The following is a 27,251-nucleotide window of genomic DNA, read 5'->3' as shown; positions in this document are numbered from 1 at the left end:
TCTTCATTTAGTCCACCATCTGCGTGGTGCTGGTGCTCCGTCCTTTCTTGGTGGTGGCGGTTCACGACGAGTCTTTTTTGAAGGTGGTATGATGTAGTTGATGCCCTAACAACAACAGCCAAAAAAAAAATTATCACCCCTCGTAAGTTCATCAACAACCTTTAAGCACGATACCTGCTGATCCAGATACAAGGAGAGTTTCTTCTTACTGCAAGTGATTTTCTCTACCTGCGATACTCGTGCATGAAATTCATCCAGATTCAGAGGCTACAGAAGAAAAGCAATCGAGATGTCAAATGCAACATTCGCAGTCCTGCACGCTTTTGTCTTTTTGGTGGCATTCGGAAGGCATAACACGTACCTCATATCTCAAAACTCTCATATACAAATCCAAATCCGTTTCGAACACATCGAGAAGCTTACTCCCCAAAGCAGGATCAAATTTACTACCCTTCTCAACCTCTTCGTCGTCATCATCTTCATCGTCATCATCATCAGATTCATACTGTTGACCCTTTTTGGCAGCTACTGCTTTCCTCTTGTTTCTCTTTGCTCCATTCGAAGCTGCTGCCGCGGCTGCGAGTAACGCATTTATACGAATAGGTGGTTCAACTTGTATGAACCCTGTACCAGGAGTTGCAATGGGAGATCCAAACCCATTTAGTACCAGCCACATGCGAGTGAGATGAGCTACTAGGGGTGCCTTTGAGGTAGCTCGAAAGCCAAACTTACTTGCAATTTTCTACGAGAAAACAGACTCGATTGAGACCATGCACACAGTTTTCATCGTCTTGTCGTAAACCATCACGGACAAGTAAGATCAATCATACATACACGAAGCTCGTCCATCGACATGGACTCATACGATGGCATTCCAGAAGGTTGAATGACGGGCGGTATGGTAGAAGTAGGCAACGTAGTTGATGACGAAGCTGTTGTTGTGTCGATTCCTAATCTCGTCTGTTTCGACTTGTCACTGGCATCTATCTCAGCGCTCGCTTTACGTTTCTGAGATTGGCTTGGTTGCACAGACTGTGATGAAAACCTTTGCGATGGTGCAGTCTCGACATCCTTCGTCAAATCAATGTCAATATTATCATTTGCCCCACTGTCAATGTGAGAGGTTGTAGGACATAGCAGCAATGGCTTATTACGACCTGTCAAATCAATAATGTCGTCATCAGATCCATCATCGACAGGCACAATGGTCGTCTTTCGTGTCGATTGAGTGCTAGGACGATTCCAAGGTGCGAGAAGAGTAGCTATACCATTTTCTGATGTTGATGGAGACGCAAGCATCGTACTAACATCTTCCGTGCCATATTTAACGTCGGTACTATTTAAAGACGCTGGTAGTCGAGGAGGAGATGGCGAATATTGAAGCATGCCAGAGAGTTCATCGTAACTATCATGATACGAGTAACTATCATGTGGTGGCGTATCGGCAACAACTTCATCATCTCCATCGTATGCTGGAGGAGTCACTGCGAGATCGTCATAGGCTGGCGGCGTCACTGCTAGACCCCTTAATACACCAAGATCTCTAAATTCAGTATCGTCGTCTGCTGGAGGTGTCACTGCAAGATTCCTTAATGCGGTATCGTCTATATTTCTATCGTCCGTTTCCATCCCAGCATTGACTATATTTCTACCGCCCTCATCGTTTTGATATCCGATGTCGTCCAGCACACCCACATGAGCTTCATTCTCCGCTCTACCATAGAAGTCGTCTACCATGACGATATCGGAATCATGACGAGCGTTTATAGTATCGACTTGTCCAATATTTGGAACAACTGGTACAGCCATGTCCCGATCTTCATCAGATGGATTTTCTGGTTCTACCTTCAAATCTTCATCATCAGAAAACTCGTCTAGAAGCGAATTTATCTTGGCTTGAGTGGCGGATGTTATATGGGCACCTGGAGGTGTTTGCTGAGACAATAGAGTAGGTAGCTTTGATGGCGACACATCCGTCCAAGTCTGATAAGCAGTACGCCTCAAATATTCAAGACGCTTATCTCTTGCGAATGTTGCATTATCCAGCTAACAAAAAAAAACTTGTTGGTTGTCGGAATAATAGGTGCGTGACCTAGTGCCAATTCCCTTACCCAACGTTGATGTCCGTCACGCAAAGTTGCAATCTGGCGTTCCAAATTTTGTTCTCTTTCGGCTACTACAATCGTATGCTCTTCGTTGATACGTTTGATTTCAGACTTGATGTCGGGCTTCAATTCTGGCTCGTCGCCCTACATTCAAAAAGAATAAAGTTCATTACATGTGCCGAAACATGCCAAAGCAATTTCACGACGATGGCGAGACGCAACCCACCTCCTGTAGAACGACATTTGTAAAAGTCTCAGGTTTTACAAAACCACTAACGTGTGCCAAATCCCACAATCGACTACCCGAAGTGGCGCTATCCACAGAAATTGAGCGTTCTAACGTTTTTGACTCGCTCAAGATCCTAGCAGCACGAATACGGACATCTGAGGTCGTTTGTTCAGCAGTCATCAAGTGTGAGCCATCCCGTTTTATCTTTTTCTTTCGACCACCGATACTTTGCCCAGATTCAATCTTTTGGGCTTCAGCAGCTGATTTCGACAAGGCAATAGCCACTTGCAAGTCTTCATCAGCTTTGCGACGTTTGATTCCATGACTCTTGGGCACCAAGGCTCTTGACTCTTTAAAGTCATCGTCACCTTCTGTAATCACCAATCTCCTATAATCTAATGATAATTTCGACTGCTTTGGTGCTGGCTTGGGTACTACTTTACCAGATGTGTATGTACCATCATTAGCCATTTGAGCAACAGCAGCTCGTATCTTCTGAATTACTTCGGCTGTTTCCAAAAAGTTGGTTTTACCACATTGCTTGATATGCGTCATTTTACCCTTGACGGATTTAGCGGCCTCTTTGTCCCAGTCGCTATTGCAACATGGACAGAAAGCCAAGAGCGAGATGGGCGATGTTTCTGAGCAGATGGGTTCAGCTACAGCTTTACCCTTGTTTTTTCCAGTAGGATCTACATCTAGCGGATCCATAATGATCATATCTAGACAAGTATTCATGTGCATTTGGCGATGTAGTACGATTTCATCGGTCAAGTCCCTTCCACAGCACATGCATACTAGAGTACTAGCACTATGATTATCTATAGGTTTTGATGAAGACGTAGAGCTACCGTCGAGGCAGCCATTTATATGAATCTGAATCGCGTCTGCAGAGCCTGACAATGATCGATTACAGAGAGGGCATCGCGTAATGGGTGAATCAACGACTGTAGTAGGTAATGGAGGTCTAACCTCGACTGGCGGAGATTGTATTTTAGGCGATGAATTCAGTTTACGAGAATAGCTTGATTTACGAGGAGGAGTTGGTGCTATGCTGCTCTTAGGTGCTGCTGCTATTGTTGTTGTGGTCGTTGGCAGCGGCTCACTGACCAATTCTTGGCCTTCGTGTATACGTTGCGATATGCTTGTAGTCTCAGGCACAGGAGTAGATCCATTGTCCGAGTCAAGATTTATGAGCTGAGGCGATTGACGAGCAAGTGACTGTCGATCACCAGACGCTGCAGGAGCAGCATCTTTTACAGCAGAAGACGATCGAGACAGTGATGGCTTCATTACAATCGGTTGCGTAGGCTTCTTTGTCCTGCTACTAGTTGTGGTGGTCGACTTTACATTGTCAATGTTTGATTTCTTTGATGCCTGTGACTGCGATGTGTATGATGATGGTTTCTTTGGTTTTGTATTCCTTCCAGTAGACGAGGAACTAGCATTTCCACTATTATTTGTGCCGTTCTTTGTGGTGCTTGGCTGTGTTGGTCGTGTCTTTGTTGGAAGAACAGGTTGGAAGTCGTCCTCGTCATCAGATAGGTCAATAGGCAACGAGGGCATTACGAATACTCATTTAGATCCCGGGAAGCTGCCCCTTCTATCAGGCCATCCAAACAAGCTCCAAGTCTCTGTTCCTATCGACCAAACCTTTGATTGACGAGATGCAAGCTCAACGTGTCAAGAAGAGCATTTGGTCGTCATCAGTCATTGAAGAAGAGTATGCAATCATTAATTCCCTCGTTTCGCGGTCTCGCATTTCCTAAGCAACGAGGGATCTAACATTAATTGCCAACATTTAGATTCAACAAGCGTGTCGATACAGAAGTAACAAATCTGGCTGAAAGCTTCATGGAAATTATTGAAGCTGCTCGAGTAAGAACAGTACATCAGACGAATCAACACGTGTACGCTGTACTCATCACAATATATGTTGTTTTTGGCAGACACAAACACCAGAAGACACACTACCAGCTCGATTAAAGTTGCCAACTTCAGAGTCAAAACCACCTACTTTGCATATTGATGACAAGCACATCACATTACAAAAGACTACACGCATGCAAGTCGCGACTGCATCACTTGTAAGTCTGCCTCCCTTGTCACGGATGCGGGTGCTTTGCTTGCTGATGTTTTCATCGTGTATATACGTTCCATTGCTCTTTGGCTAGCCACCTGAACACGATATACTTAGGTCAAGTCCTCGGAATCACTTCTCTCCATTACATCTGAACTGAAGAGATGTCTCGTCCTGAATGACTATGCTGCATTGAACGCTTCAGTCAGAGCACGTCGAGCCCAAATCCTTGCTCAGCAGTCAAAGATAAAAGAAACGTTGAGTGGACTGGAAGATGCTTTGGGTGATGTCACAACAGGTTTAGAGAAGGCTCTCTTTGTGTCATCAACAGGTTAGGAGAGAACTGGAAGCAAAGGGTTTAGTGAGAGCGCAATGAAATATGAAGGGATGGATGCGAGATGTATTATTGCTACTTATTGGTGTATGGAGGAGTGATGTAAAATCCGATTGTGTACAAGACAAGCAAGAATGCACCTCATGTATAAAATATAAAGTAAATGAAAAGTAACGACCGTTTCCTTGTCAAGCATTAAGTTCTATGAGGATTCAACGACGAGTGCCCACATCCATGTATCTAGATCACTTTTCTCGGTTTTGATCGGTAATAGAGTTTGTTTGCTGCAGCTTTTCCTTTAATTGTTCTTTGAGAGCATCTTCTTTCTGCTGTAACTGTTCCAGTTCCTGCTGCTGCTCAAGAGATGTATCTTGCTTCACTTTCTTGCCAGATGTTGCTCCTAGAGCTCCATCAGTTGCTGGTATGGATGAGTCTCCAGTCAGTCCAGGTCCACTACCAGTAACATCAGAGAAAGTTCCGGACTAAATCAACGTTGCAATGTTAGAGAGGGTCTTCATTACAATGTCGGAAGAGACCAACATGCCATTTTGAGCTTCCAAAGTCAAAGTGTTTGCTAGAAGGAGGCAAAGAGAGGTTGATCTATATGGTACACTTGATAATTATAGCTGGTGTGCTTTCAGACAATTCCACCGCACAGTACTTAAGATGTTTCAAAAAGTGTGATTTTTGCTGAAACAAAGACTGAAGGCCAAGAGCCAAGCGAAAGTTGACGAGGGTTGGATAATAGTGAATTTCGCGTTCTCAACTACATAATCACGTAGATTGTGTCTGCAACTACCCGGCAACGTTTACTCCTCACCACCATTCGCTTGCTCCACCACAACAAATTCATCGCCACAAACGACAGCAACACATCTAACTCGACAACCGTTAGAGAAAGTAAGCAGCACGATGTCTGGATTAGTAAAGCCAAAGACTGTTGGTATGTTGACATTTCTAGTCCGTTCCTTCCTTCCGTCTCGAGAAACCGCTAACCGCGTTACCCTATATTTCTGAAAGATATCTCGGAGAGCAACATTGCTGGGTGAGTGATGCAGGCGTGTTCAATGATCACTAGAAACTCTTACTTACTCGCGCTCTGTTATTAGCCTCGGTACTGAGGTAATAGGTCCGACTTTGAACAACATTCGCGTACAGACATTTGCTGGACTTGAAATTCCACAATAACACCAACTTGCTGGTCTTTTCCTCAAACTCTCAAACGAGTTTATTTCAAACTCTCAAACGAGTTTGATTTTGAAGCTGCAAACCGTGCGACTACTCACCAACAACAACTCCTTCAATCTAGTTGGAAAAGAAAGTTCGACTGGATGCTGCTCAGACTGAAGCCGCTTGGCATGGAGTTGGCCAGAAAGTGGAGACACGTGTTTGGAGAATTGAACAGTTCAAAGTCGTTGCTTGGCCAGAAAAGCAATATGGAATGTTTTACGAAGGAGACTCGTACATCGTGAGTGCACTACAACCATAGTTCTTGCCCTCGTCTTGTGCCTTTTGGAATCAAGCTCGGTATTGACGCACCTCCTTTTATGTCCTAGGTTCTCAACACATGGAAGAAACCAGACGCACCAACATTCTATCACGACATCTACTTTTGGTTGGGTCTTGAAACCACTCAAGATGAGGCTGGTACTGCTGCTTACAAGACTGTCGAACTCGATGACTGTGAGTTCTGATGGAACACATTCGCTACTGTTATGAACGTCAACAACTGTAAACACGATCGTTGATCAGACCACTTTCATATTAGTTTTGGGTACTCTCCCAGTCCAACATCGTGAAGTCCAAGGCTCAGAATCCGGCGCCTTCTTGGGTCTCTTTAAGCACTTCCACACTGAAAAGGGCGGTGTAGACTCTGGTTTCAATCACGTTACAGCCAAAGAATACCGTCCACGATTGTTGCAAATCCGTCAAAACAAGACTGCTCCTCGAGGACAAGGATTAATTATTAGAGAAATCCCAATGGCTGCCAGTAGCTTGAACTCAGGAGATGTGTTTGTGTATGACGGTGGACTCGTCATTCATCAATGGAATGGAAAGGCTTCGAATGGAATGGAACGCGTATGTGTTGTGATAATATATGATTTGCATCATGGAGGCACTGTTCAGAGGAAATATGAATTTACAATTTCCTTTTGCTTATTAGAGCAAAGCTGCCGAGTTCGTCAGAACTCTATCTGATTCTCGTGCCGGCAAGGCCCCCATCAAAGTCTCTGGTGTGTACCACTACCAGGCTATTGTTTTTGATTTGAACTGAACATCACTATGAAAGTATTAGATGAAGGAGACCGAGACGCAAAAGAATTCTTTGATGCTATTGGTGGCTCAGCAAGTGATGTCCAACCAGCTGATGCAGTCACAGATGCAACCGCTACTGCAGCTCCTAAAGCTCTATACTGTTTATCAGACGCCAGTGGCAGTTTGACCTTCACGAAGAAGGCTGAGGGTGTGATTAAAAAGGATCAATTCGATACCAATGATGTTTTCGTCCTTGATGGTGGCTCTGAAGGTAAGAATAATCATCAAATTTGTTTTTATCCCTTGTCTGCTTTCTCATTTATTGATTCATCTCTAGTGTTTGTTTGGATTGGTGCCAAGGCCTCAGCCGATGAAAGGAAGAAGGGAATGGCATATGCTCTAGAATATATGAAGAAACACAACAGGCCAATGAATATCCCTGTTACGCTTATTCGAGAGGGAGGGTCTGAGGATGTGATGGCCAACTTTATGAATTAGAGTTTGAGCATGGTGTGACATGGTAGGAGAGCTGTGCTCGCCATTCTGTGATTCTTTTGTAGTAAATATATCAGCAAAATTCAGTGCAACTTCTCGAGTAACTGCGGAGCAAGTCTAGTTGTGTGATTGTGCCGTTGTTTGTTTTGTTTGCCTCCAATTTTGTCTTCGAAAAATAACAGCAACGTGTCGAGCCTCCCAAAAATCTGTAGAGCAACTTTCAAAATGGGATATATTGAATACTTTTTTGGCCCTCCGAAACCAATATGCTACAACATTGACGGGTTTATAAAATCGCAAGAACTTGTCATGGCGATGGAGGAGGCAAATAAAGCTGCACAGAGAAGTCCTCAAGTCAAGGTTCACGCCAACGCATTCACTGATGCTCAATGGAAGCAAAGAGTCTCCCAGCTAAGCAAGGTGAGATGGCGTTCCTTATATTCTGTGCAGCAAAGAGATTACTGACGCATGTCGAAATTAAACAGGAGTTCAAACAAGCGGGCGATCTAAAAGGGTAATAATACGATTCGATGAAATAGCGACTGTGTTTTGGCTGACATCTCCCACTCGTCTATAGCGCCATCATTACGGAAGGTTGTCATGACAGCGTCAAACTCATAGGAACCTATCAAGATTTCGTGAAGGTCGCTTCCAAACGTCATGGAGTAGCCAAATAATAATATAATGCATTCAGTTTATATACATATAACTTAAATCTCACAAGAATGTCTTCTTGCCATGCCCAAACCTCGAATCCAATTCTTTTGACTGCTCAATCAAGTTCTGTCGTGATTTCCCATCAATACGTCGAGATCCCATATCCTTGTCACGATCAAATGCTCGTTTGGATACATCGTCTGTATCTAGTTTTGTTTTGGCGAATTCTACTTGATGCGATTCAAGTAGGGATTTTGGGCGATTTTTTTCCTAGAGTATTGGACGCGTGGTTAGTAAATGGTTTGTAGTAAATGGTTTAATGGGGTCAAAACGGTTAGCTTACATTGTATTGGTCAACGTATTTCCGTGTAGATTTATCCTGTGCTGATGCGACTGGTGGGGGAGGTAGTGGTTCGTTTTTGGGAGCAGCCTTCTTCTTTCCCTTGTCCAATGGCGACGCGGTCCATCCAGATGAGTCAATAATATTCTTCTTGCCACCTGCACGATGATAAATTGTGAATTTAGGATAACACGCAACACACGGTTCAAGTAATGTCCGACCTTTAGCTTCAGGCGGTACGAGCATCCAGTCACCACGTTCAAGTTTCTTTTCTCTCCTAGATTCTTCATCTTCCTCTTGTCGTCGTTTAGCACGTTCTTCAATTTCCTTGACTTTTAATGCCAGCTCATACTCCTCATCCTATATAAACAACCCAATGTCAGGACACCGATACATACATCTGAAGCATGTAGACAAGATCATACCTGTTCAGGACCACCAGCAGGTGGCGGCAATGGACCAAAGTCATCGTCATCACGAGCTTTTGGTTGATTTGGTCTTGCAGGTCCAATTGGAGCATTCCGTTTTTTAGGAGCAGGCTGCTGTGGGCCATCATCGTCAGTAGGAGCTTCTCGCTTCTTCAGGAGGTGCGGTGGGAGGGCCGGTCCGTAGCTCATCGTTCTTGTTTTGTTAATAGTGGATCAAGGGATAATACGCAGCGATGGCTGCACAGAGAATGTGTATAGCACACCGGTAAGCATTTATTGTTAGCTTATTGATATTTATCGCGTATTTAACACGCTCCTTTAGTGGTTTATCAGGTTGTTTTCCCGAAAATACGATCATGGCCTTTCGAGAAGCAATCAAAGCTGGTGCTCAAGGTCTTGAACTTGACATACAAGTAAATGAAAAATTTCATATATCTTGTTGCTTTTTATTCGAAACGATCGTCTACATTATACTAATTACTCTTTACACTAGTTGACATCAGATGATCAAAGCAAGGATGTACTTTCATGCTGACGATGGCTTGATACTAACCAAAATGCCTCCAAATTTACTAGTCATTGTACATCACGACGACAAGCTCGGACGCACGACCAATGGAGATGGTCTTGTGATAAACAGGCCATACAAAGGATACATTGACGGTCTACGAACAAAAAACAAGAATCAAGCAATACCGCTATTTACTCAGGTTCTGGATTTGCTGAGTGAGATCGGCAATCAAAAATTGTTTGTGATTGTTGACGTCAAGGTAGTTTGATATGATTTGGATGTTTCCGCATTTTTTTGACGCGTTTCATTCTTAGCCTCAAACTGGATACATGTCACCGGAGATATTGACCAAAGTCGGAGCACTGTTTCGATCACACAAGACACCTGTATCTTCGTTTGCTTCTCGCATACATTTTGGAGTTTGGTAGAACATCAAAGATTTCTGGCTGCAACGACACGCGTGATCTAACCACATTCCAAACAATTAAGGGTGCCAGAGTACGTGCCTGTTGTACGCCGAGAACTGCCAGGATTCGGAGTCTCTCATATCGGAGTGTCTGTTGACGTTGCCAGGAAGGAATATGTCGGCAACACAGCAACAGATTCCTTCAACATGTATTGGCCAACGATAAAAGCAAACCCGCAATTCATCACAGAATGTCATGCCAGCAACAAAAAAATATTCGTTTGGACCGTCAACGCTGAACAAGAAATGAAAAAGGCATACAAAGTTGGAGTAGATGCGGTCTTGACCGACTTTGCCGATACTTGTGTGTCACTAAAAATGTAGTTACGATGGCCTGTGGTAAGCATTTTTTTTGAAATAAAGCTATTTTTAGTTTGGGCATGACGTTAGTGGTAGCCGGATATTTTTTTTCTGTGTGGGTTAACCCAAACCCCAAACTTTTTTGGGCAATCATACTTGCTCAAAAAAGCTGACCTGAGGATGCCAAGCTCTATGAAGATATCTCAAACTAGGTAGTCGCTAAACACTTATTGCAACAAACCACAAACAGATTTAGGCTGATACATCCCACACAATTATTCAGACCTAACGCAAAAGCTTAAAAATGGAAGGAACAGAGAATACTATGGATTTTGATCTCTCGCTTGATATTCTCTCATCAATCTCTGGTGACTTGGTAGATTGTGAAGATACGCTATCACCTACATGCTTACACAGCGCCATAACAGTCCTGAACTCACCAATGTGGAATGAAGTAAACACGGAAAAACAATCTCAACAGCAGGTACTGACCATCAATAACAACTCGCAAAAGCTGCAAATGTCAGCACCAGATTTAAGCACGTGGGGAGGAATCATGGCCGACAATATCTCGATACCAAACCAACAACAGCAACGACAATACCCCAAACTACTACCAAAACCACAGCCGCTTCTTGTCGTGCGTCCCAGCTCTCCCTTCTCACACGGGAAGACAAACACCTCGCCAACAACATCATCACCACGATCCGCACCATACCCATCTAGAAATGTATCTCTCAGCACATTACGCTCCCCGTCTTCAGCACAAACTATTTACAACACACCAGTCGCGTCATCCTCGGCACTGCCAACAGAAATAACCTTCGATCACCTACTTGCCAACCTCGTAATCACACAGTCGATACAGCCAACAACCATAGATCCAACCGTCAGTCTCGCATTACTACTTGGGCTCAACAGTGACGATATCAATCAGGAACAGCAGCGCCAAATGAGTACGAATAATGGGGGATTCTCGCATACCAGTGCATCATCCCTTCCAGACTTGTACTTTCCACGGTCGGCTCTCAGTCTTGAGGATCTGGATAGGCAGACGGACTCGTTGCGTGCCAAGGTGGTCGAGTCGTTAGTTGAACGGAATAGGTTGGATGAGGAGTCAAATACCATGTTGACGATATTAGATGGGATGATGGCTAGATCGGCTTCAACGCATGAACAGTAGTAGTTGTGATAGTAATTAAATAGTAAGTTCGCCATAAGTAGTAGTAGCAGTAGTAATAATGAGTAGAAGTGGTATGATTTTGAGAGGAATACAGTGCAGTAAAAATACAAACAAGATATATGTGCAAACAAAGAGTTTACACTGGCTCCGTTTTTTTTGGCTTATCAGACGATTGGCTGGTATAGAGCACGACGGCCCAAGACTGGACGGCGGTTCAGGAGTGCATCTGTCACGTTTGCGGCGTCCAAAGTGGCAAGAAGTACGTAGATACACTATCAAAGAAAACCCAATCAGCAAAAAAAAGTCAAAGTAACCACGTCTAATGCTACAGCATGTTCCTTCACTTACTGTAACCACATTGCCCAGGAAGAACAAAGCAATCAGTGTTGGAATAGTAATCAACAATCGGTTTTCACGAACAGCGATATACACGGCAGTAAACAAGATTCCTAATTCTACTTGACCGAATAAGAACCAAGACCAACCATCACCGTGAATGCCTCCGAATCCAGTTCTAAAATAATGAAAATCAATTCTGCTGCGGTTTTTTTCCACCAAAAAGGGCAACAAAAGCATCTAAATTCCATACCCCAAGTTTTCCATAACCAAGGCACGGATAATGAAGGCAGCACAACAACCACCGATGGCCACAGCAGCGATACGTAAGACGGTGATGTTGAATCGTCCCCATCGTGAGAGAGTGATGCCAGTAGTTGCGCTAGCGTTTAGATGTGGTTGGATGGCATATAGCAGTTCAGATTGGGTCATGATGAGAATTGTGAAGCGGCTATGTAGTGGAATAACGGAGTGTGAGTAAATGCTTTCGTATTGTGTTTGAGCAACATTGAGCCAACGTTGGATCTGGCAAAGACGGCTCTGGCAATGGTATGGTCGCTTCGTCACGCAGCAAATCAGAACCTCGATGAGCTTCGTCAACTCGACAGTCCTTCAAGCTACGTACATCAGCAGAATCACGTTGCCAAACAAGACTTGAGCAGTAGTCCATAGTACACTGTATGCTTCAGATGGACCAACAGCGAATAGAAGTGGGATTGCAAGCACAAGTCCGCTAAATGAAGGTTGTAATAAGTTAGCATGTAATCGTTTTCCCAAAACTTTGACAGGAAGCAAACAGACTAATCACAATACCACATACGCAGCATAGTCAGTAAAAGCAGCAGTAGCCCACGGACTAGCAAAAATACGCTTCCATCCTCCTTCAAATGAGAATCGGAATGCGTCGATCACCGTGAAGGACGAGTATGCAATGGCAACTATAAAGAGAGCTGCCACAAAGACTCGGGCGAGTATTGTTTGGTGCTGCATTATTAGTATATGTGCTTATGATCTTGCAGTTCAAAAGGACGAGTTTCTTTTAGTGTCTTGATTGTCTGGTTGAAAAGCTTTCAGGGGTTTTCTTGGTTTCTTATGGTTTGGATTTTCGACAAAAGCCGTCTCATTCCACTTTAGTGCCATTGGATTTTTGGAACGCGGCATGGTTGGAAGTGCATGGGCATGACGTGTTATACTAGTTCATAATGCCTTGTACAGTTTCTCCACGCTAGAAATTTTATCAAGTTGACGAACAAACTCAACTTGCGTCCTTTGGTGAAATCACGTCAAGTACTCCAGTAATTACACCAGCCAAACCAGCAAAGCAAACAGCCCATGAAAATTGTTTTCAAGCTGACTTATGTCTTGATTTATGGAAATATGTGGTGCACAATTATGGGGGAGAAAAAGGAGCGTCGAATGCAACGTGTGTAAAAAAACACAGACAATACAACATATTTGGTTTGAGATATGGGGTTTAATACATTCAAATGAGCTCAATTTTTCCTACGTTCTTCTAACAACATATAAAAAAGGGGTGATATTGCAAAACCAAAAAGAGTGTGGTTTCTTTAATATATAGCTCCATCATTTTCTCCTTCCCAATGTGCTGCTGTGTTGTTGAGTCTTCAATTATATCGTTGTTGTTGTTGTCCTCCTCCTGTTGTTACAGCTTCAGTCTCCAAAGTTGACGTAGCAGTTGTTGATGTATTACTATTATTGGAGTCATGAGCATCAAAAAATCCATGAGGCAACTTTTGCGGAATATCGGATGACATATTGGATACATGTAGAGGTGTCGATGGTGGTGATTTTAATGAGTTGGATGTATATGAAGAGGGTGAAGACGGTGACGATGACGATGACGTTTGAGAGTTGGTCGTTGTGTTGTTGGTGCTGTTGTTGCTTGCTATGACAGATGATGTGGCTGTTGTCGCTGTGACTGCTAAAGCACTTTGACTACCAGCAGTAACAGTTCCAGACTTTTCTTGCGTTGATTGAGGAAGTACTATTATTCCTTCCCGAGGTAGCGATCCGTTACCACTAATTACAGAGCCACTTCCAGCTGGTGCGAATGGAGATCCTTCAAAATACGACATCCAGATTCCACCACCTTTGCCACCAATTTGACGACCGTACAATTGTTGCATCGCTGCAGTTGACGAGGCGATATCAACATATTCCACCAAAGTCTAAGTAATTGAGTACACACGGTCAGTTTCAAGACGCACAAAAAGGTTGTTGCTCCAGATCACTATCGGCGTTCACCGTTGCACACAATGGAACTACGGACTCACCATCAACTGTCCATTCAATCCTTGTCTGTAATATACACCTTTATATCCTGGAGTTCGAGCAAAGAATGCTCTAACCTCTTCCTCCAACGCTGTAATGGGCACATTGCCAACATACAAGGTATTTGACGGCGGACTATCAACAATACGTGGATCCAGTACCTCATAACTCGATACAGGTGATACAGGAGATACATTGGATGACGAAGTTCTCGATAATAAACTCGGTCTGGATGGTAACGGTGATTTGCCATCGGATTCAGCTGTGAGTGAGAATGATCCAAACCGATCAACGATTCCCTCTGCTCCTGCAGATATAATTGACTGCTGTTGACCTGGTGGTGTAGTTGGTGGAGTGGGTTCATTGGTGGTATATATAGGGGCGACGTACTGCTGTTGCTGCTGCTGTTGGTTTTGTCGACTATATGGATTATTGCTATTGTTGCCGTTGTTGTTGACACCACGATAGAATGCATTGGATTCCGAGTATCGCCGTTCGGGAAGTGACGCCGATAATGGAGTTTGCGTGGCACCTCCTATCGAAGCCAAGTTTTGGGCCGACGTCACTCGGGACAGTAGGCTTGCTCGTTGCTGCTGTGGTGTACTCATCATACTATTATCCATAATGTCTGATGGTGAGAATCGTTCGACGGGTGGTCGTATAGATGGCTCGACTCCTCCTCCTATCATGCCGCCATATTGTAACCGAGTGTCCGGGAAACCAGGCGAAGTGGGTCGTTGCATGCCATAGTCCATGTAGGATTCTGACGGGGTATAATCTTCATACAAATCGGGAGATGGCCTACTATATGAAGGAGCATGATGCATCACTGATCGACGAGACATTTGCTGAGCCTGTTGGGCCATTGATAAATAGAGAGGTGACACGAGTCCCAATTGTGCGGCAGCTTCATTGGAAAGCCCTCTTTTGGTATACAGGTTCTATTAAAGTCAAGTTAGTGATTATTTCGAGTACACTTGTTTAGAGGGAATGTCGTGGTTGCGTTTTTCACCAAACACGAATGACCAATCAGTCACGGAACGGGTCTTTTTGCGCATTTGATCAGGATCTCCTTTCGCGAGACCTTACCTTCTTTGCCATTTCGGCTTTCAGCACCGAACCTTTTTCAACATCGACTTTTCTGCCACTTAGTGTATCACGGGCCTCTAAAGCTTCAAGTCGTGTACGGAATTTTGCAAATCCAATCTATTATGAGATGCGAATGAATAAATGTAGTGAATTTAATCAAATCATAAGCACAAATGGGAGCGATCGATGAAGAAAGCATGCTTTCAGCTCGGCGATCGACAAAACTAAAACCATTCAAAAACGACAAAGGGAGAGAGAGGGGGTTGAATACGTACAATCTGTCGTTTGCCACCAGTCAGATCATCATTTCCCATTGTGCCATTGGAAGCATTGGGGACTTTGAGAGTAGCAGCCTATAATTCAATTCTAGTTATTTTATGATCGCTTTTCCATGAACATCCCATATTATCATCTCTATTCCACCATCAACATCACAAATCGTAAAGTATCATATCAATAAACCAAATAATACAAAACTCACCTCAAAGCCGGGACAAAATATGAAAAAATTCTGGAACTCTCGTTCCTTCATATCTTCAGGAAATCCAACAACAAATATAGTAGTGACATCTTCTTGATGAGAAGGTGTGAAAGGCATGGATTGCATTGGAGGGGGAATCAGTTGGGGAGAAGCATGAAGCAGATTTCCGTTATACTGTAGCGGCATGACTATTCCAGAGCCTAAAAAATCAAAGTTTTGGATATGATAAGTAATTGCATATAGTGTAGGAATAGTAAATGCAAAGTATCGTTCCAAGCGTCGTTCTTACTGGTGAATCATCCAAGAGCGTACAGTCAATTTTGTTGGTTTCACAGCTCTACTTTCAAGGGGCAATCAGTTAATAGAGCGAAAAGAGAGCAAGGACTCTGCTTGTATAGATGGATATCATCTTGATTCCGTTGTCCTTCGGCCTTGTCATTTGACTTTGCTCTTGATTCAGCTTGCACAAATGTTTTACCTATCAGCAGTCCATGAAGACAAGTGGTGATAGAAACCGCTTCAGACGACCGATGCAGACGGACAACACACGCGTATTCTCATGCAACTCAAGGCCACCTCCAATTCAATGAAAAAAAGATTCTCTTGCCCTTATGAAAGATGGGAAGTAGAGCAGTGTCACCTTTACTTTTGTCAAAGAGTCGGAGATCAAAGCGTGATTTACATCGAATTACGCGTTTCGTGTCTTCCTAATCGCTACCTCACCGTTATAAGTCACTGCATCCCTCGCGATCACCTTAAAAACACGAAGAAAACAGACACCCAGCCAGATCATGAAATGAGTGTTTATAATAATATAACGCGGTAAGGTAAACCCAAAAAAAGTTCTCAAAATAGCCCAAAGTAAACAAATTTTACATAGTCTGTGGTGTGGTGTGTGTGTCGTGTGGTGTGTGTGGTTGATGTAAATACAGTGAAGAGTTCAAACAAAGGGACTTTTCGTGGTCCTGGTCTGTTACTCTTTTCGAAAAGAGCAAGATCACTTGAGGAATTTGGATGCAACTTCATATAAGAGGACTGATCTCGTCCTGGAAATCTTTGGAGCAAATGATGGGGCCTTGTATGCTGCTCGTTCTCCATTCACCACTATGGAGGAGGCGATCAATGATCAGTACCTTCTCATTTGACTCTATGCAAGACACAACAAGGACTTACACTTGTGTAGGAAGAAATCTCGCGACACAGCGTCCTTTCCAAACACACATGGTTCAGGCAGCTCAGGTGTGAATGGTGGCACACCATTCTTGGGACAGACAGTCAACCTACGTCGACATTGAGTCAGATGAGTAGGCAACACTTTGCTGTCATTTCAAACGCAACACATACCTGTAAGCTTCGCCCTCTGGCTTAACAACAGCAATAATATGATTTTGGTGAGAAGTGACAGAAGTAAGGTTGAGAGGCAGATCACTTTCTGAGAACACAATCATCACAATGTCATTTCCAATGTGTCGTTTCCTTTCCAGCTAAAAAAACAAACTATGTCAGTAAAAATAGACAGGTCCCCTTTTTTGCCTCAACTGAGTCATTACCTGCTGTCGGTCTGCTGGGTTGAATGGCAATAATGTCGAGACATGGAACATAACTTCATAACCTTGCCACTTTGTGTATACGGAATGTGTGCCAGTGTTGTTGGCTACGTGGCAAAAAAAGAAGGTCGTGAGTAAGAATGCTCGAACCAGTATAACAACGAGTGCCAGACTTACTTCCTGCAACGTCTAAACCAGCACGGTATCCTTTCCATCCTCTTAACTCGATTGTTTCTCCCAAAAATGTCAAAAACTGACGGAATTGCGGTGAGACGTTTTCTATGGACAATGCAGAATGAAAATATGTTAAAATCAGGAATCCCATAGGTCATATTGATCTGGTGAAACAAACATCGCAAACTACAAGCTACATACCCATTCGATTCATAAACATTTCCTCTTCATTGCTCTGTCCAGGCGCTAAATACGTGACTCCAAACTTGTAGGATCGAATAACTTGTCGTTCCTCCATACTCAACAATTCGTTAGGCAATCCAGCGTCCTTGCACAGTTTGAGCAATGGGACTGGAATGTTTCGAGAAATGGAGTACATAACTGATTGCATGGATGGACTCAATCCCAACAATCTTCGCCACCATGAAGCAGGTACTGACGACGAAGCAATTGACAAACGTTCAGAGCCTTGTGTGGTTCTAACCAATGCCCGGAATTGATCGTCATCTTGAATTATGGAAATTGCCAGTGGTCCTCGTGGCGAATCAAGGCATAAAAAGTTCATGTGAGCTATATGATAACGAGAGAGAGAGGGCGGAATTTGGTCAAAAACATCCGGTCGAGGCTTTGGTAGCGATAAAGAGTCGGGAACCAAAGCAAGAGGCCACACCTTTTCCAAAAAAGTTGTCACGATACCAGATGATGTCCTTTTCACATTCTTGCAGTAAAGATTCGTGAACTCCAGTGATACGGGCAGTTGGCGTAGTCGGCAATGGCTTGAATTCAGAGTTTCCAACATTCACGGCCATCTTTGCAGATTATAGATAACTGTTCATTTTGGGTAGAAGAATTATTAAGCTAGGATTCCTCCAAATGACGCGTCGATACGAGACGTACGGTGTGATGGTCTACTGGTTTTGAGATGCGTTTGAGAGCTTTCCTTTCCCCAAAAACGACTTGATCTGTCCTTCAAACTAAATTCACACTTTATATGAATATGGCATAAATGTCGACAGTTCGTTGAGATGGGTAGTATTCAATATAGAGGAGGGAGAGGCAAATTCAAGATATAAAATTTGAAGATTGAGTGAGTGGTTGATCAAGCAAAAAAGCGAGTTGCAATATGGCGACAGAGACTTCAAAGGATGGCCACTCACCAACAAGAAGAGGAGCTCAACAACGAGATGGGCGCGGAGTCCTTCACTTGACCTTCTATATATCTGATAAGTTTCTGGATGTTCGTGACTAGAGGAAACGCTGTTCATTCTCGGAAATTTTCCAACTTGTGGGAAGGAGCTCAAGAATCACGAGAGAGTTAAAAACAAAGGAGGAAATTGTGAGAAAACACACGCTCCAAAACGTGTATCCACAAATTACGTTATCGAAATTCTATTACTATATGGTAGCAACTGGTTTGTCCGTGTCGTTGTCCTTTATGGCAAAGTTGCGTCAGCTCTATAATTTTGCGTCGGCACCTTGTGTCAACGCTTGAAGCAGGCTCATCCATTTATCAACATGTTGCGCGATCTGTATGGCGTACTTTTCCTCCAAGTGTAACTGATGGTGGCCGCCTTCTAGTAGCACCTGCGTGGCATGGGGAACTAATTTCAATCTCTCCTCCATAAAGAATTGTTTTGACCACCCTTTTGAACCGAGTATAACCAGCACTGGCGCCTTTATAGATGTAAGCCTGTCTCGAATGTTTGATTCAGAGTTGTATGATACCTATGGGTTGGACTTGAGGCTAAAATTTAAAAAACAAACCCCTCGAATTGTACATACCCCAGACGAACCCGACGGTATCCCAATAAAAATTCTCGGATCATTGCGCCATGAGTAGTTATCGGGAGCCATCTGCTGAAGTCCTCTAGGAAGCAGCAGCTCAACCGCCGATTCAGATAATTCTTTCCCAGCTCTAGCAACCGCTGCAGCTTTTGCGGTTGGATATCTGGGCACCTTCTTCTTGTGGGCGTTTTTCTTGGCATCTATAAAGTCTCGTATTTGGAAAGGTTTTAAGCGTCCCTGAGATTCAGAAGACAATGGCCCTAGACACTCAATGCAGACAAGTGATTTCACCCGTTCGGGGAATGCCGATGCCACTAGACCCCCAATCTGTAGTTTGTAGATGAAACATTTAGATGAACGATGCTTAGAAGATAGTCCAAAGCGTCACAATGAGGCTGTACTCACACCACCGCCCATTGAATGGCCAATAAATGAGAATTGATCCCAGCCTAGAGCATCAGCGACAGCAATGATGTCCTAGAAAAGAACATAATGCAATAAAAACATTAGAAAAGTTGCTTGGACACAGCCCACAACAGGAGAACCTGACACGAAATTGCGATCTTACAGCTTCATATCTGAAAAAGCTATAATCGCTGTCAGGGCTTCTATGATCCGAAAGTCCATGACCAGCAAGATCGAGCGATACGACCACCATATTCGGTCTCTTGGGTAAAAGGTGCCTACATGATAAAAACGTGGGTTGGAATGTTTGCTTCCTAGAATGTTGCTTGAAGACGAGACATCGTTACTTTAACACGACGTCGAATGAAGCTGCATTGTCAAGAAATCCATGCATAGCAAAGAATCTGTCTGCCCCTTTTCGACGCGGATCACCATAAACCTTTCCCTGCAATTGGATTCCATCAAAGTTCCTCCATGAACCCTCGGTTGGAGTCAAATGGTTTGGTGCTGGATCAGTCATACTGGTGGCTGGCAGTCGTATCCTCCTCTTCTCTAGACTGTATGCTTAGGGAGTTTGTGTTGCTCTAGCCTCGCTTACAATAACCAGTGAATGATGTCACCAGGTAAAGGCACCCGAAGTAGCGACGTTCGAGCTGATCCAGGGCAGTCATGACATTCAATTCATTATTTCGCGTTGTATATCGCGCCAAAGTTCTGGCAGATATCCAGCATTCACGTAAATTTCGAACAGCCGCGCATGGCGTTTTAGAGCGCATCTTTTCTTTATTACTTCAGTTAAAAAACATAATTTTATCTGTTTGGTATCAGTTTGGTATTCATTTGTCACTCTCAATCGTCTAGACTAGCATGGCGAGGGCAGCCAACATCATTGGGATAAACACTGCAGAAACACGAAGAGCGTTGGAGTTGCTGTATACAACATCGTCTTGCACAGACACAGTTGGATCCCAGTAAAGGCTTGCTGGCTGGACGGCGTTGGCAGTGCTAGAGAGTTTGAACAAATACAGTCAGCAAATAGCAGAGTTACTACAAAATTCTGCACCGGAAGTATATCATTTTATTAATACTCACTGCGTAATAACATAAACGGATTCTTTGCCATTTGTTGGGTCTGCATCGGAATCCAAGGTGGGGCGCACCAGTGCCAAAATAGTAGTGTTTGATACCAAGTTGGTGTCGACAGTAACAGTGACATTGGCACCACTTGCGTCAGTCATGGTTTGTACCCAATCGAAACGGCCCTTGTTGTCCAACACCAAGGAAGATGCATTAACGTTTCGGGAGGATGCAGAAGTGGTGATGACGTGTTGGAAGGCCAAACGGGAGTTGGTGTACATGTATGGGAAGCCCGAGATGAGTACAGAGTACTTGATTCCGTTGTATGGGAAACTTTGGCCATTATAGGTGACGGTTTTGGGAGTCATCATCAGCTAGAGTAAAAAGCGATGAGGTCCAAGAGGTCCAGGAACTGTAATTGAGAGAAAAAACTTACTTTGATGCCGATGAAGAAGGTATTGAGGGTCAGGTTGGTTTGAAACCCACGAATTTGAGTAACGCCGTCATCGGCTGTCAAATTGAAGGCCGAGATAGTGGTCCACGAGTTATAATGGCCCCATAAGTTGACGAACGAAGCAGAATCCTTGTAAGAAATAGACTATAGGATAGATAGAAGATATTGTTAAAAGTTCAAACATCCTTGTAGTCGACTTTCAAGCGTAGTGAGGGCTTACGTCGTTGACCTCAACGATACGAACAAGAGCACTCAAGTAAGTATTATCAAAGAGAGAAATGTTTCCAGTCATATTGGATGCCTTGAAGTAAAACTGCCGAACTAGTGAAGAGTGGGATTTTTGGAAGACATGAAGATGAGAAAAAAAACTGCCGCAAACGACCACAACTCAGCAGCACTCGATATCTGGCTCATAATAGAGATGAGGAAATCATACCATGGATAGAGCCATCCGTCCCAAAGTTATACCAGAGAGCGTCAGCCCTACTAGCGTTCTATATTCACGGAGATTCGATTAAAAAGACATATTCATTGAAACCGTTGAATGCATCACTCACCAGGGAAACAGATCTAAAGTTGATGGAATGAGGCAGCACAGTGGTCTTCAGGTCACGCCTATTGTTGTCGAAATCAAGTCAGTTCTTACACTCAGACAGTATAGATTGACCAATTGATCGTACAGGTCCTTGCCACGACTCTGAGCCAATGCACTTCCTTGAAATGAGAGGATAGCCAGTAATGTATAAATAAAAAGAGCCATATTTTATAGCGTTTTTGCAATAATTGTTCAGTTCAGTTGTCTGTTTGAGTCAAACGAGAAATTCTGGAAGGTTGTCAAGAAGGGTTGGGGCGAGAAATGTTCCCGGAATCGCTGTTCCGTTATCCTTCCAAAGCATCTTGGACGAACATGAATGATGACATTTTTATCTGTTCACGTTCGCTAGCTGTTCATAGTACAACTACAAAGATTCCAGTTGCACAAACGCACAAACTGAAACGATTACCGAAAAGCATTGTATTCTGAGGCGACGACAATATCGAAGTAGTCACAACTCTAATATCCTTGAAAGTTTCTCCCGTCTCTTCATTCATCCAGTCCAAGAGTCCTTTTCTTTGTTTGCCATGAATCCGACTGTTCAATTTTTTTTCCCTCGCGTCTACCTACTCATAGCTCATAACTTGACAGCTTTCACAGTAGTAGACTCGCCAGTAAGTTCATTGGATCAATGCAAATCTACCGTGGAACTAACAAGATCTATCTCTCCCTTCTCTTCCTATCGTTATATAGTGAGAATCCAAGTCAGGAGTGTTAACGGTTATTCACAGGAAGCTCGCGAGGGTACAGCTAGCCCAACCACTCGAAATGCTGCATCAAGACCTTACCCAGTCCATAGGCCGTCTGTATCTCCTCCTTCTGCTATCAATGAATTAAGTACCAGTGCATCAACTTCCCGCGGTAGTGACGCTTCTGGGAAACGGATTAATCGACGCCAGTTCCCACTGTTGGCTGTAGCAACCCCTCTATATAATAGCGCCTCTTCATCCTTCCCAGATACTGACTCCACGTTGCTTGAACGGGTAGAAACACCGATCGCTTCATCACCTTATATATTGACCACATCGTCTAGCACCCCACCACCTATAGCTTATAACATCAACACTGCCCTTAATAATCCTAGATACTCTTCTCCACGGAGCTTTTTGATTGCTCTGTTTGGAGATGCCGATCCATCACAATTCCCTCCGACGCTGCTCCCAGGCACCGATATAAACATGCACTTGGACGACAGTGAAAATACAGCTCTACACTGGGCCGCTGCACTTGCTAAACTGCCATTGGCACAATACCTCATATCTCATGGTGCAAGTCCCTCGGTACGTAATCTAGCTGGTGAGACTCCCCTGATGAGAGCTACCTTCTTGCCAGCTCCATATGAGTCCAATGTATTCGAACAGCTGGTGCCACTCTTGTCGGAATCTATAGCGTGTCAGGATTATAAACACAAGACTATATTACATCATGTAGTTTCAAGTGGTAATTCGAGAAGTCGTGGTGGAATGGCAAAGTATTACTTTGACTCTATCGTCAGATACTTTTTGCATGGGCCTGCCGAATTGTTTGTGGAAGGTGATCAGTATAGAGCAGCTACACGAGCAGGAATAGTAGACAAGAGGACTCAACAGAAACTCTGGAACCGCGACCGAAACAACTTTAAACGGATGCTGGACTTTCAAGACAAGAACGGTGATACAGCACTAAACATTGCTTCTCGAGCTAGAGTAACTTTTGCAGCAGTCACACTCTTACGGTTGGGTGCTTCGAAAAAGATCAAAAACAAGGCTGGCTTATGCTCTCTGGATTTTGGAATTAACGAATGTGAACATGGTGGGGCCTTCCAGCCAAACCCATCTGAAACACCATGCCCAACCCAATCCGAAATAGAGGCTACATTTGGCAATCATTCTATATTTACTGCAGATGATATATCATGGGAAGTCGCTCCTGAAGACAGTCATACTTGGTTAATGGGTGACGCATCATCCTACAATTTCCCAGAAACGAATGCTACCGAGTATTGGGATACTTTGGCTGGTCTTGTTGCCGATGACGATGAAACAGCACTAGAAGACGTGGATGCCGTTATTGACGATCAAGGTCACACTGCTCTGCATTGGGCCGCAGCTCTAGGCAGAGATAATCTAGTAACTCTACTCATTGAAAACGGTGCATGCACAACCACCACCAACCACGTCGGTGAAACCCCCTTGATGAGAGTCATACGAGTCCCCAACACATACGAATCCGGTACATCATCAACCATCATCGCACTACTAGCCCCCACACTATTATGTCAAGATAGATTAGGCAAGACTGCTCTACACCATCTCGTACACACATGCGGGATCCTGGGTCACGTAGCAGCTGCCCATTCATATTTATGTCACTTGTTACGCTTCGCTCCAGATCTTGTAGCTCAAGCTATCGACTGTACCGACGCATGCGGGAATACTCCGGTCCAGATTGCTGAAAAGATGGGCAATGACGAGTTGGTGGTCGAGCTTGTCGCTGCTCGTCTTGCTGCGGTATCACCAGTCATGAATATATCAATTGCGGATGCCATTCCAATTGTAAAAGGTGAAGTCGCACCAGCCACGCAACCGACAACAGGTACTGCCGCTACGCTCTCACCAACCGCTTTACAAGTCAAGACTGGACAACTTATCATGACCCCCTTGGATATGGGCATGACTTGGATATCAGATGATGCTGACAAGATTGCTGAGGCTGCTGATGAACTGGTATGATTGCCATTCAAGTTTCGAGTCTCTCCTTTTTTTGCCACTTGTTATTGTGGTGTCTCAATCCTCACGAATCCTTTTATTTTGGTCTCCAGAGACGTTCACAGGCATCTTCTTCAACAAATCTCATAAAAATGGATATGGAAATCCCTCAAAAGTCGCAACAACAGGAACCTAGCCGTGCTTTACACGCTGATCTGTAGCATTCTCCGTCTCGTCCTGTACCTTTTTTTTCGCACACACATACAACTACAGGCACCACACTTCTTTGGCATCACACATACACACCACAAGAATCATATTATTTGCACAAACCACATTTGTTACCATAAGTTATATTGCTCAACGCATATGTTTGCACTAAAATGTATACAAAAGACACCCACTCACATAAATATTCAAAAAATCTAACTCTAATATGGAAATAAAAATCTCAAGGTAGTACTACTTGTCTGCTCAAAACGATGTGTTGTCACCAAGCGACGAAACCAGCTCGGAGGCCAAAGATTCGAACGTTCAGTGCACAAAAGACAATTGCTAGCACGGATTTGTTTATATGCTTCAAATTTACGACGTTCCTGTCGACATACATACATGGTTTTGGTGTGGTATATAGTATACAAAAGTTTCCTTTATATTGGGTGTTGGTTTTTTTATTTGGTTTTTGTCGACAATCATACTTTACCCCTTTTCGTTCTACCTATATTGATACAAGAGTTTATTCGGAACTTGGTCCTGCTTCTTCTGTGGCTGGGGCTTCATCGTTGTTGCCGACTGGAGCAGCCACTGGATTGGTTTCAATCCATTGTCGAACAAACACACTTGCTCTCATGAACTTTTTACCCGAGTACTTGCGGTAAACAGCATCATGAGCAGTAGGCGTGCCCAAAAAGTCGAGCATGAGTGTTACACACGGATCAAGTTGCTCTACAGTATATCCAGAGTAATGTACCAAGTTGGCGTCCTGTTGTAACGTGAAGAGAAGACATAGAAAATGTGTGAGACATTCAGTTGGAAGGCACATAGCTGACGGTAGCCAGAAGCAATACATATTGACACAATCTACACACCCATTCATCACGACCAAGCATTCGACGAGCCAGGAACAATCCTGCCGCTGCGATTTCCGATGGTGGACATACAAGGAAGCGCTGGTCAATAATGCTGATTTCCATTAGGTACTTGGCCAAGGTACGAGTCTGGATGTCATAACCATCAGCCTTGGATCCACGTCGAAGGAAGCTCATAGGGCTTTGGTATTGAATGGAGAATTCGAGAGCACCTAATACATATCGTTCAGCTCGGACCACTTCTTCTTGAGTATAACCATGTTCAGCCATATATAACAGATTCTAAAAGTGAAAGGACAATGGTGTTGGATGATTGCGATTAGATTCAAACTTCCCTGTCTCCACAGTCAAACGGCTAGACTTACATCAATACTGGGGGCAACGATTTCTTCATATTTGGAAGCAATAAAGAGAGCGGTGATACCAACCAGTTGAAGCTTTGATAGAGACACGACACGAGCAGACAAGAATCGATCGATGATATTGACTGTGAGATATAGCGTTTCGGGCAAGAGACGGAACTTGTTGTGGACATCAACAATCCAGTCGATGAGAATGCTTCTCATTTGCCAGGTGAGTTCTTGTTGGTGTTCCATATAGTTTGGTTCGGCCAATGTTCGAAGCTATGAAAGTGGGTGTTATGGTTTGTTAGAAAGTGCGATCATAACTCCTCATTTTACAACATGGATATACTTACTTCTAAACGCCTCATGTATTCAAAGATCTCGACAACATATTCAGCAACCATGACGGGATCATTGATATCATCAGCATCCAAGTCTTCCCAATCGTTTTCTGGAGCTGCCGGAAGTACAGGTTGAGGTGGAGCGATGGGAGTTTGTGGTTTGGGTGCTACGACAACTTTAGGAGCTGATGACGGTTTGGGTGCTGCTTTATTTGATGCTTTTACGGCTCTAGCTTCTTCTTTTGGTTTGGCGGTTTCTGTTTGGTCGATTTCGATAGGGTTTTGAGGTTTGGGTGCAACTGGATGATGTTGTTCCTTGATGGCAGCGGCGGCAGCTTCAGCCTTAGCCTCAGCCTTTGATCTGGTCTTGCGTGGAGGAGCTTCTTTCACTACTACCTCAGGTTCAGCTTCAACAACAGGAGGCAACTTGGGTTTGACGACTTTGCTATGACCAGGAGCCACCTTTGGTTTACCGACTTTTGAGTTTACACCCTATAGATGAATGTGGTGGTTGGTCAGACCATGTCACATCTTCATATTGTGTGAAGCAGAATAACATAAATGTTGCAAACAACTTACCTCCTTGACTTGGTGCAAGTTTGGGTCATTCTCCTTGTTTCCCAAGACAGGTCGACGTGGTTCCTTCTTTGGCGAGGCTACTACTTCTTCTGCAGCTGAAGGAGCCTTGCCTTTGATGGTCTTTTTGGTTGGTTTTGCTACGTTTTCTTTGTTGCCTTGAATATGGTCCTTGAGATTGGCGAGATTGGCGACATGATTGGCAGCTGAGTTCTCCTTGTCGTCAGCAGCGACAGTGCCATTGCGGTTGCGTAACTAAGTATATGACAGGTGGAGGAGAAAGTAAATGAGTTTGTGTTTTCAAATATGCACAGTGCAGCCAAAACATGTTTGATGAATGAGTGAGGAGGCGTGAAATAAAGAAGTTTCAAACGGCATTTCAAAATGCTTCCGCATATCTTCATGATCCACCAGTGTATTATGCGAAAACGCAGACATTAGGTTTTCGTTCCCAAACTTACAGCGTAGCTCATGATTGGATTTTAAGGTAGTTGCTGAAGGTGTGAACTAGCAGTCAATGAATGGATGATTAGTTCCAGTACAAGATCTAAATGATCCTATAATCACGCCCCATCAATCTCTCTGCCATGGGATTG

At 43.8% G+C, this 27,251-nt stretch overlaps 8 protein-coding genes across 8 annotated transcripts; 3 read left to right on the top strand and 5 right to left on the bottom strand.

Moving 5' to 3' along the window:
- Positions 1–3: 3 nt before the first annotated feature.
- Positions 4–3,900, bottom strand: SmJEL517_g01113 (uncharacterized protein; the record flags this gene model as incomplete). Its single annotated transcript, XM_031167041.1, has 6 exons — positions 4–105; positions 175–267; positions 362–742; positions 835–2,046; positions 2,112–2,249; positions 2,332–3,900. The coding sequence occupies 6 exons, from the start codon at positions 3,898–3,900 to the stop codon at positions 4–6; spliced, it is 3,495 nt and encodes a 1,164-aa protein (XP_031026998.1).
- Positions 3,901–4,001: 101 nt separating this feature from the next.
- On the top strand, positions 4,002–4,750 carry SmJEL517_g01112 (uncharacterized protein; the record flags this gene model as incomplete). Its single annotated transcript, XM_031167040.1, has 4 exons — positions 4,002–4,057; positions 4,140–4,212; positions 4,284–4,421; positions 4,532–4,750. The coding sequence occupies 4 exons, from the start codon at positions 4,002–4,004 to the stop codon at positions 4,748–4,750; spliced, it is 486 nt and encodes a 161-aa protein (XP_031026997.1).
- Positions 4,751–5,660: 910 nt separating this feature from the next.
- On the top strand, positions 5,661–7,502 carry SmJEL517_g01111 (uncharacterized protein; the record flags this gene model as incomplete). The annotated part of the gene is made up of 9 exons (XM_031167039.1): positions 5,661–5,691; positions 5,769–5,793; positions 5,858–5,870; positions 6,058–6,216; positions 6,305–6,431; positions 6,517–6,827; positions 6,913–6,982; positions 7,045–7,275; positions 7,342–7,502. 9 exons carry the CDS (start codon positions 5,661–5,663, stop codon positions 7,500–7,502), a joined length of 1,128 nt encoding a protein of 375 aa, XP_031027134.1.
- Positions 7,503–8,216: 714 nt separating this feature from the next.
- On the bottom strand, positions 8,217–9,113 carry SmJEL517_g01110 (uncharacterized protein; the record flags this gene model as incomplete). Its single annotated transcript, XM_031167038.1, has 4 exons — positions 8,217–8,426; positions 8,500–8,654; positions 8,718–8,856; positions 8,922–9,113. 4 exons carry the CDS (start codon positions 9,111–9,113, stop codon positions 8,217–8,219), a joined length of 696 nt encoding a protein of 231 aa, XP_031027133.1.
- Positions 9,114–13,345: 4,232 nt separating this feature from the next.
- Positions 13,346–15,768, bottom strand: SmJEL517_g01109 (uncharacterized protein; the record flags this gene model as incomplete). The annotated part of the gene is made up of 5 exons (XM_031167037.1): positions 13,346–13,909; positions 14,015–14,953; positions 15,102–15,218; positions 15,377–15,454; positions 15,583–15,768. 5 exons carry the CDS (start codon positions 15,766–15,768, stop codon positions 13,346–13,348), a joined length of 1,884 nt encoding a protein of 627 aa, XP_031027314.1.
- Positions 15,769–16,579: 811 nt separating this feature from the next.
- SmJEL517_g01108 (uncharacterized protein) lies at positions 16,580–18,112 on the bottom strand (the record flags this gene model as incomplete). The annotated part of the gene is made up of 7 exons (XM_031167036.1): positions 16,580–16,686; positions 16,756–16,862; positions 16,927–17,066; positions 17,133–17,236; positions 17,307–17,408; positions 17,505–17,873; positions 17,974–18,112. The coding sequence occupies 7 exons, from the start codon at positions 18,110–18,112 to the stop codon at positions 16,580–16,582; spliced, it is 1,068 nt and encodes a 355-aa protein (XP_031027307.1).
- A 4,034-nt stretch (positions 18,113–22,146) lies between these two features.
- On the top strand, positions 22,147–24,527 carry SmJEL517_g01107 (uncharacterized protein; the record flags this gene model as incomplete). Its single annotated transcript, XM_031167035.1, has 3 exons — positions 22,147–22,233; positions 22,351–24,324; positions 24,420–24,527. 3 exons carry the CDS (start codon positions 22,147–22,149, stop codon positions 24,525–24,527), a joined length of 2,169 nt encoding a protein of 722 aa, XP_031027312.1.
- Positions 24,528–25,042: 515 nt separating this feature from the next.
- Positions 25,043–27,128, bottom strand: SmJEL517_g01106 (uncharacterized protein; the record flags this gene model as incomplete). Its single annotated transcript, XM_031167034.1, has 6 exons — positions 25,043–25,288; positions 25,395–25,676; positions 25,760–26,017; positions 26,092–26,571; positions 26,659–26,910; positions 27,117–27,128. 6 exons carry the CDS (start codon positions 27,126–27,128, stop codon positions 25,043–25,045), a joined length of 1,530 nt encoding a protein of 509 aa, XP_031027313.1.
- Between the last annotated feature and the right edge of the window lie 123 nt (positions 27,129–27,251).

Source organism: Synchytrium microbalum (genome assembly GCF_006535985.1).
Source record: "Synchytrium microbalum strain JEL517 chromosome Unknown SmJEL517_scf0003, whole genome shotgun sequence".
Taxonomy (NCBI): domain Eukaryota; kingdom Fungi; phylum Chytridiomycota; class Chytridiomycetes; order Synchytriales; family Synchytriaceae; genus Synchytrium; species Synchytrium microbalum.
Note: the sequence above shows the minus strand (reverse complement) of the source record. Positions and strands in the feature narration are given on the sequence as shown.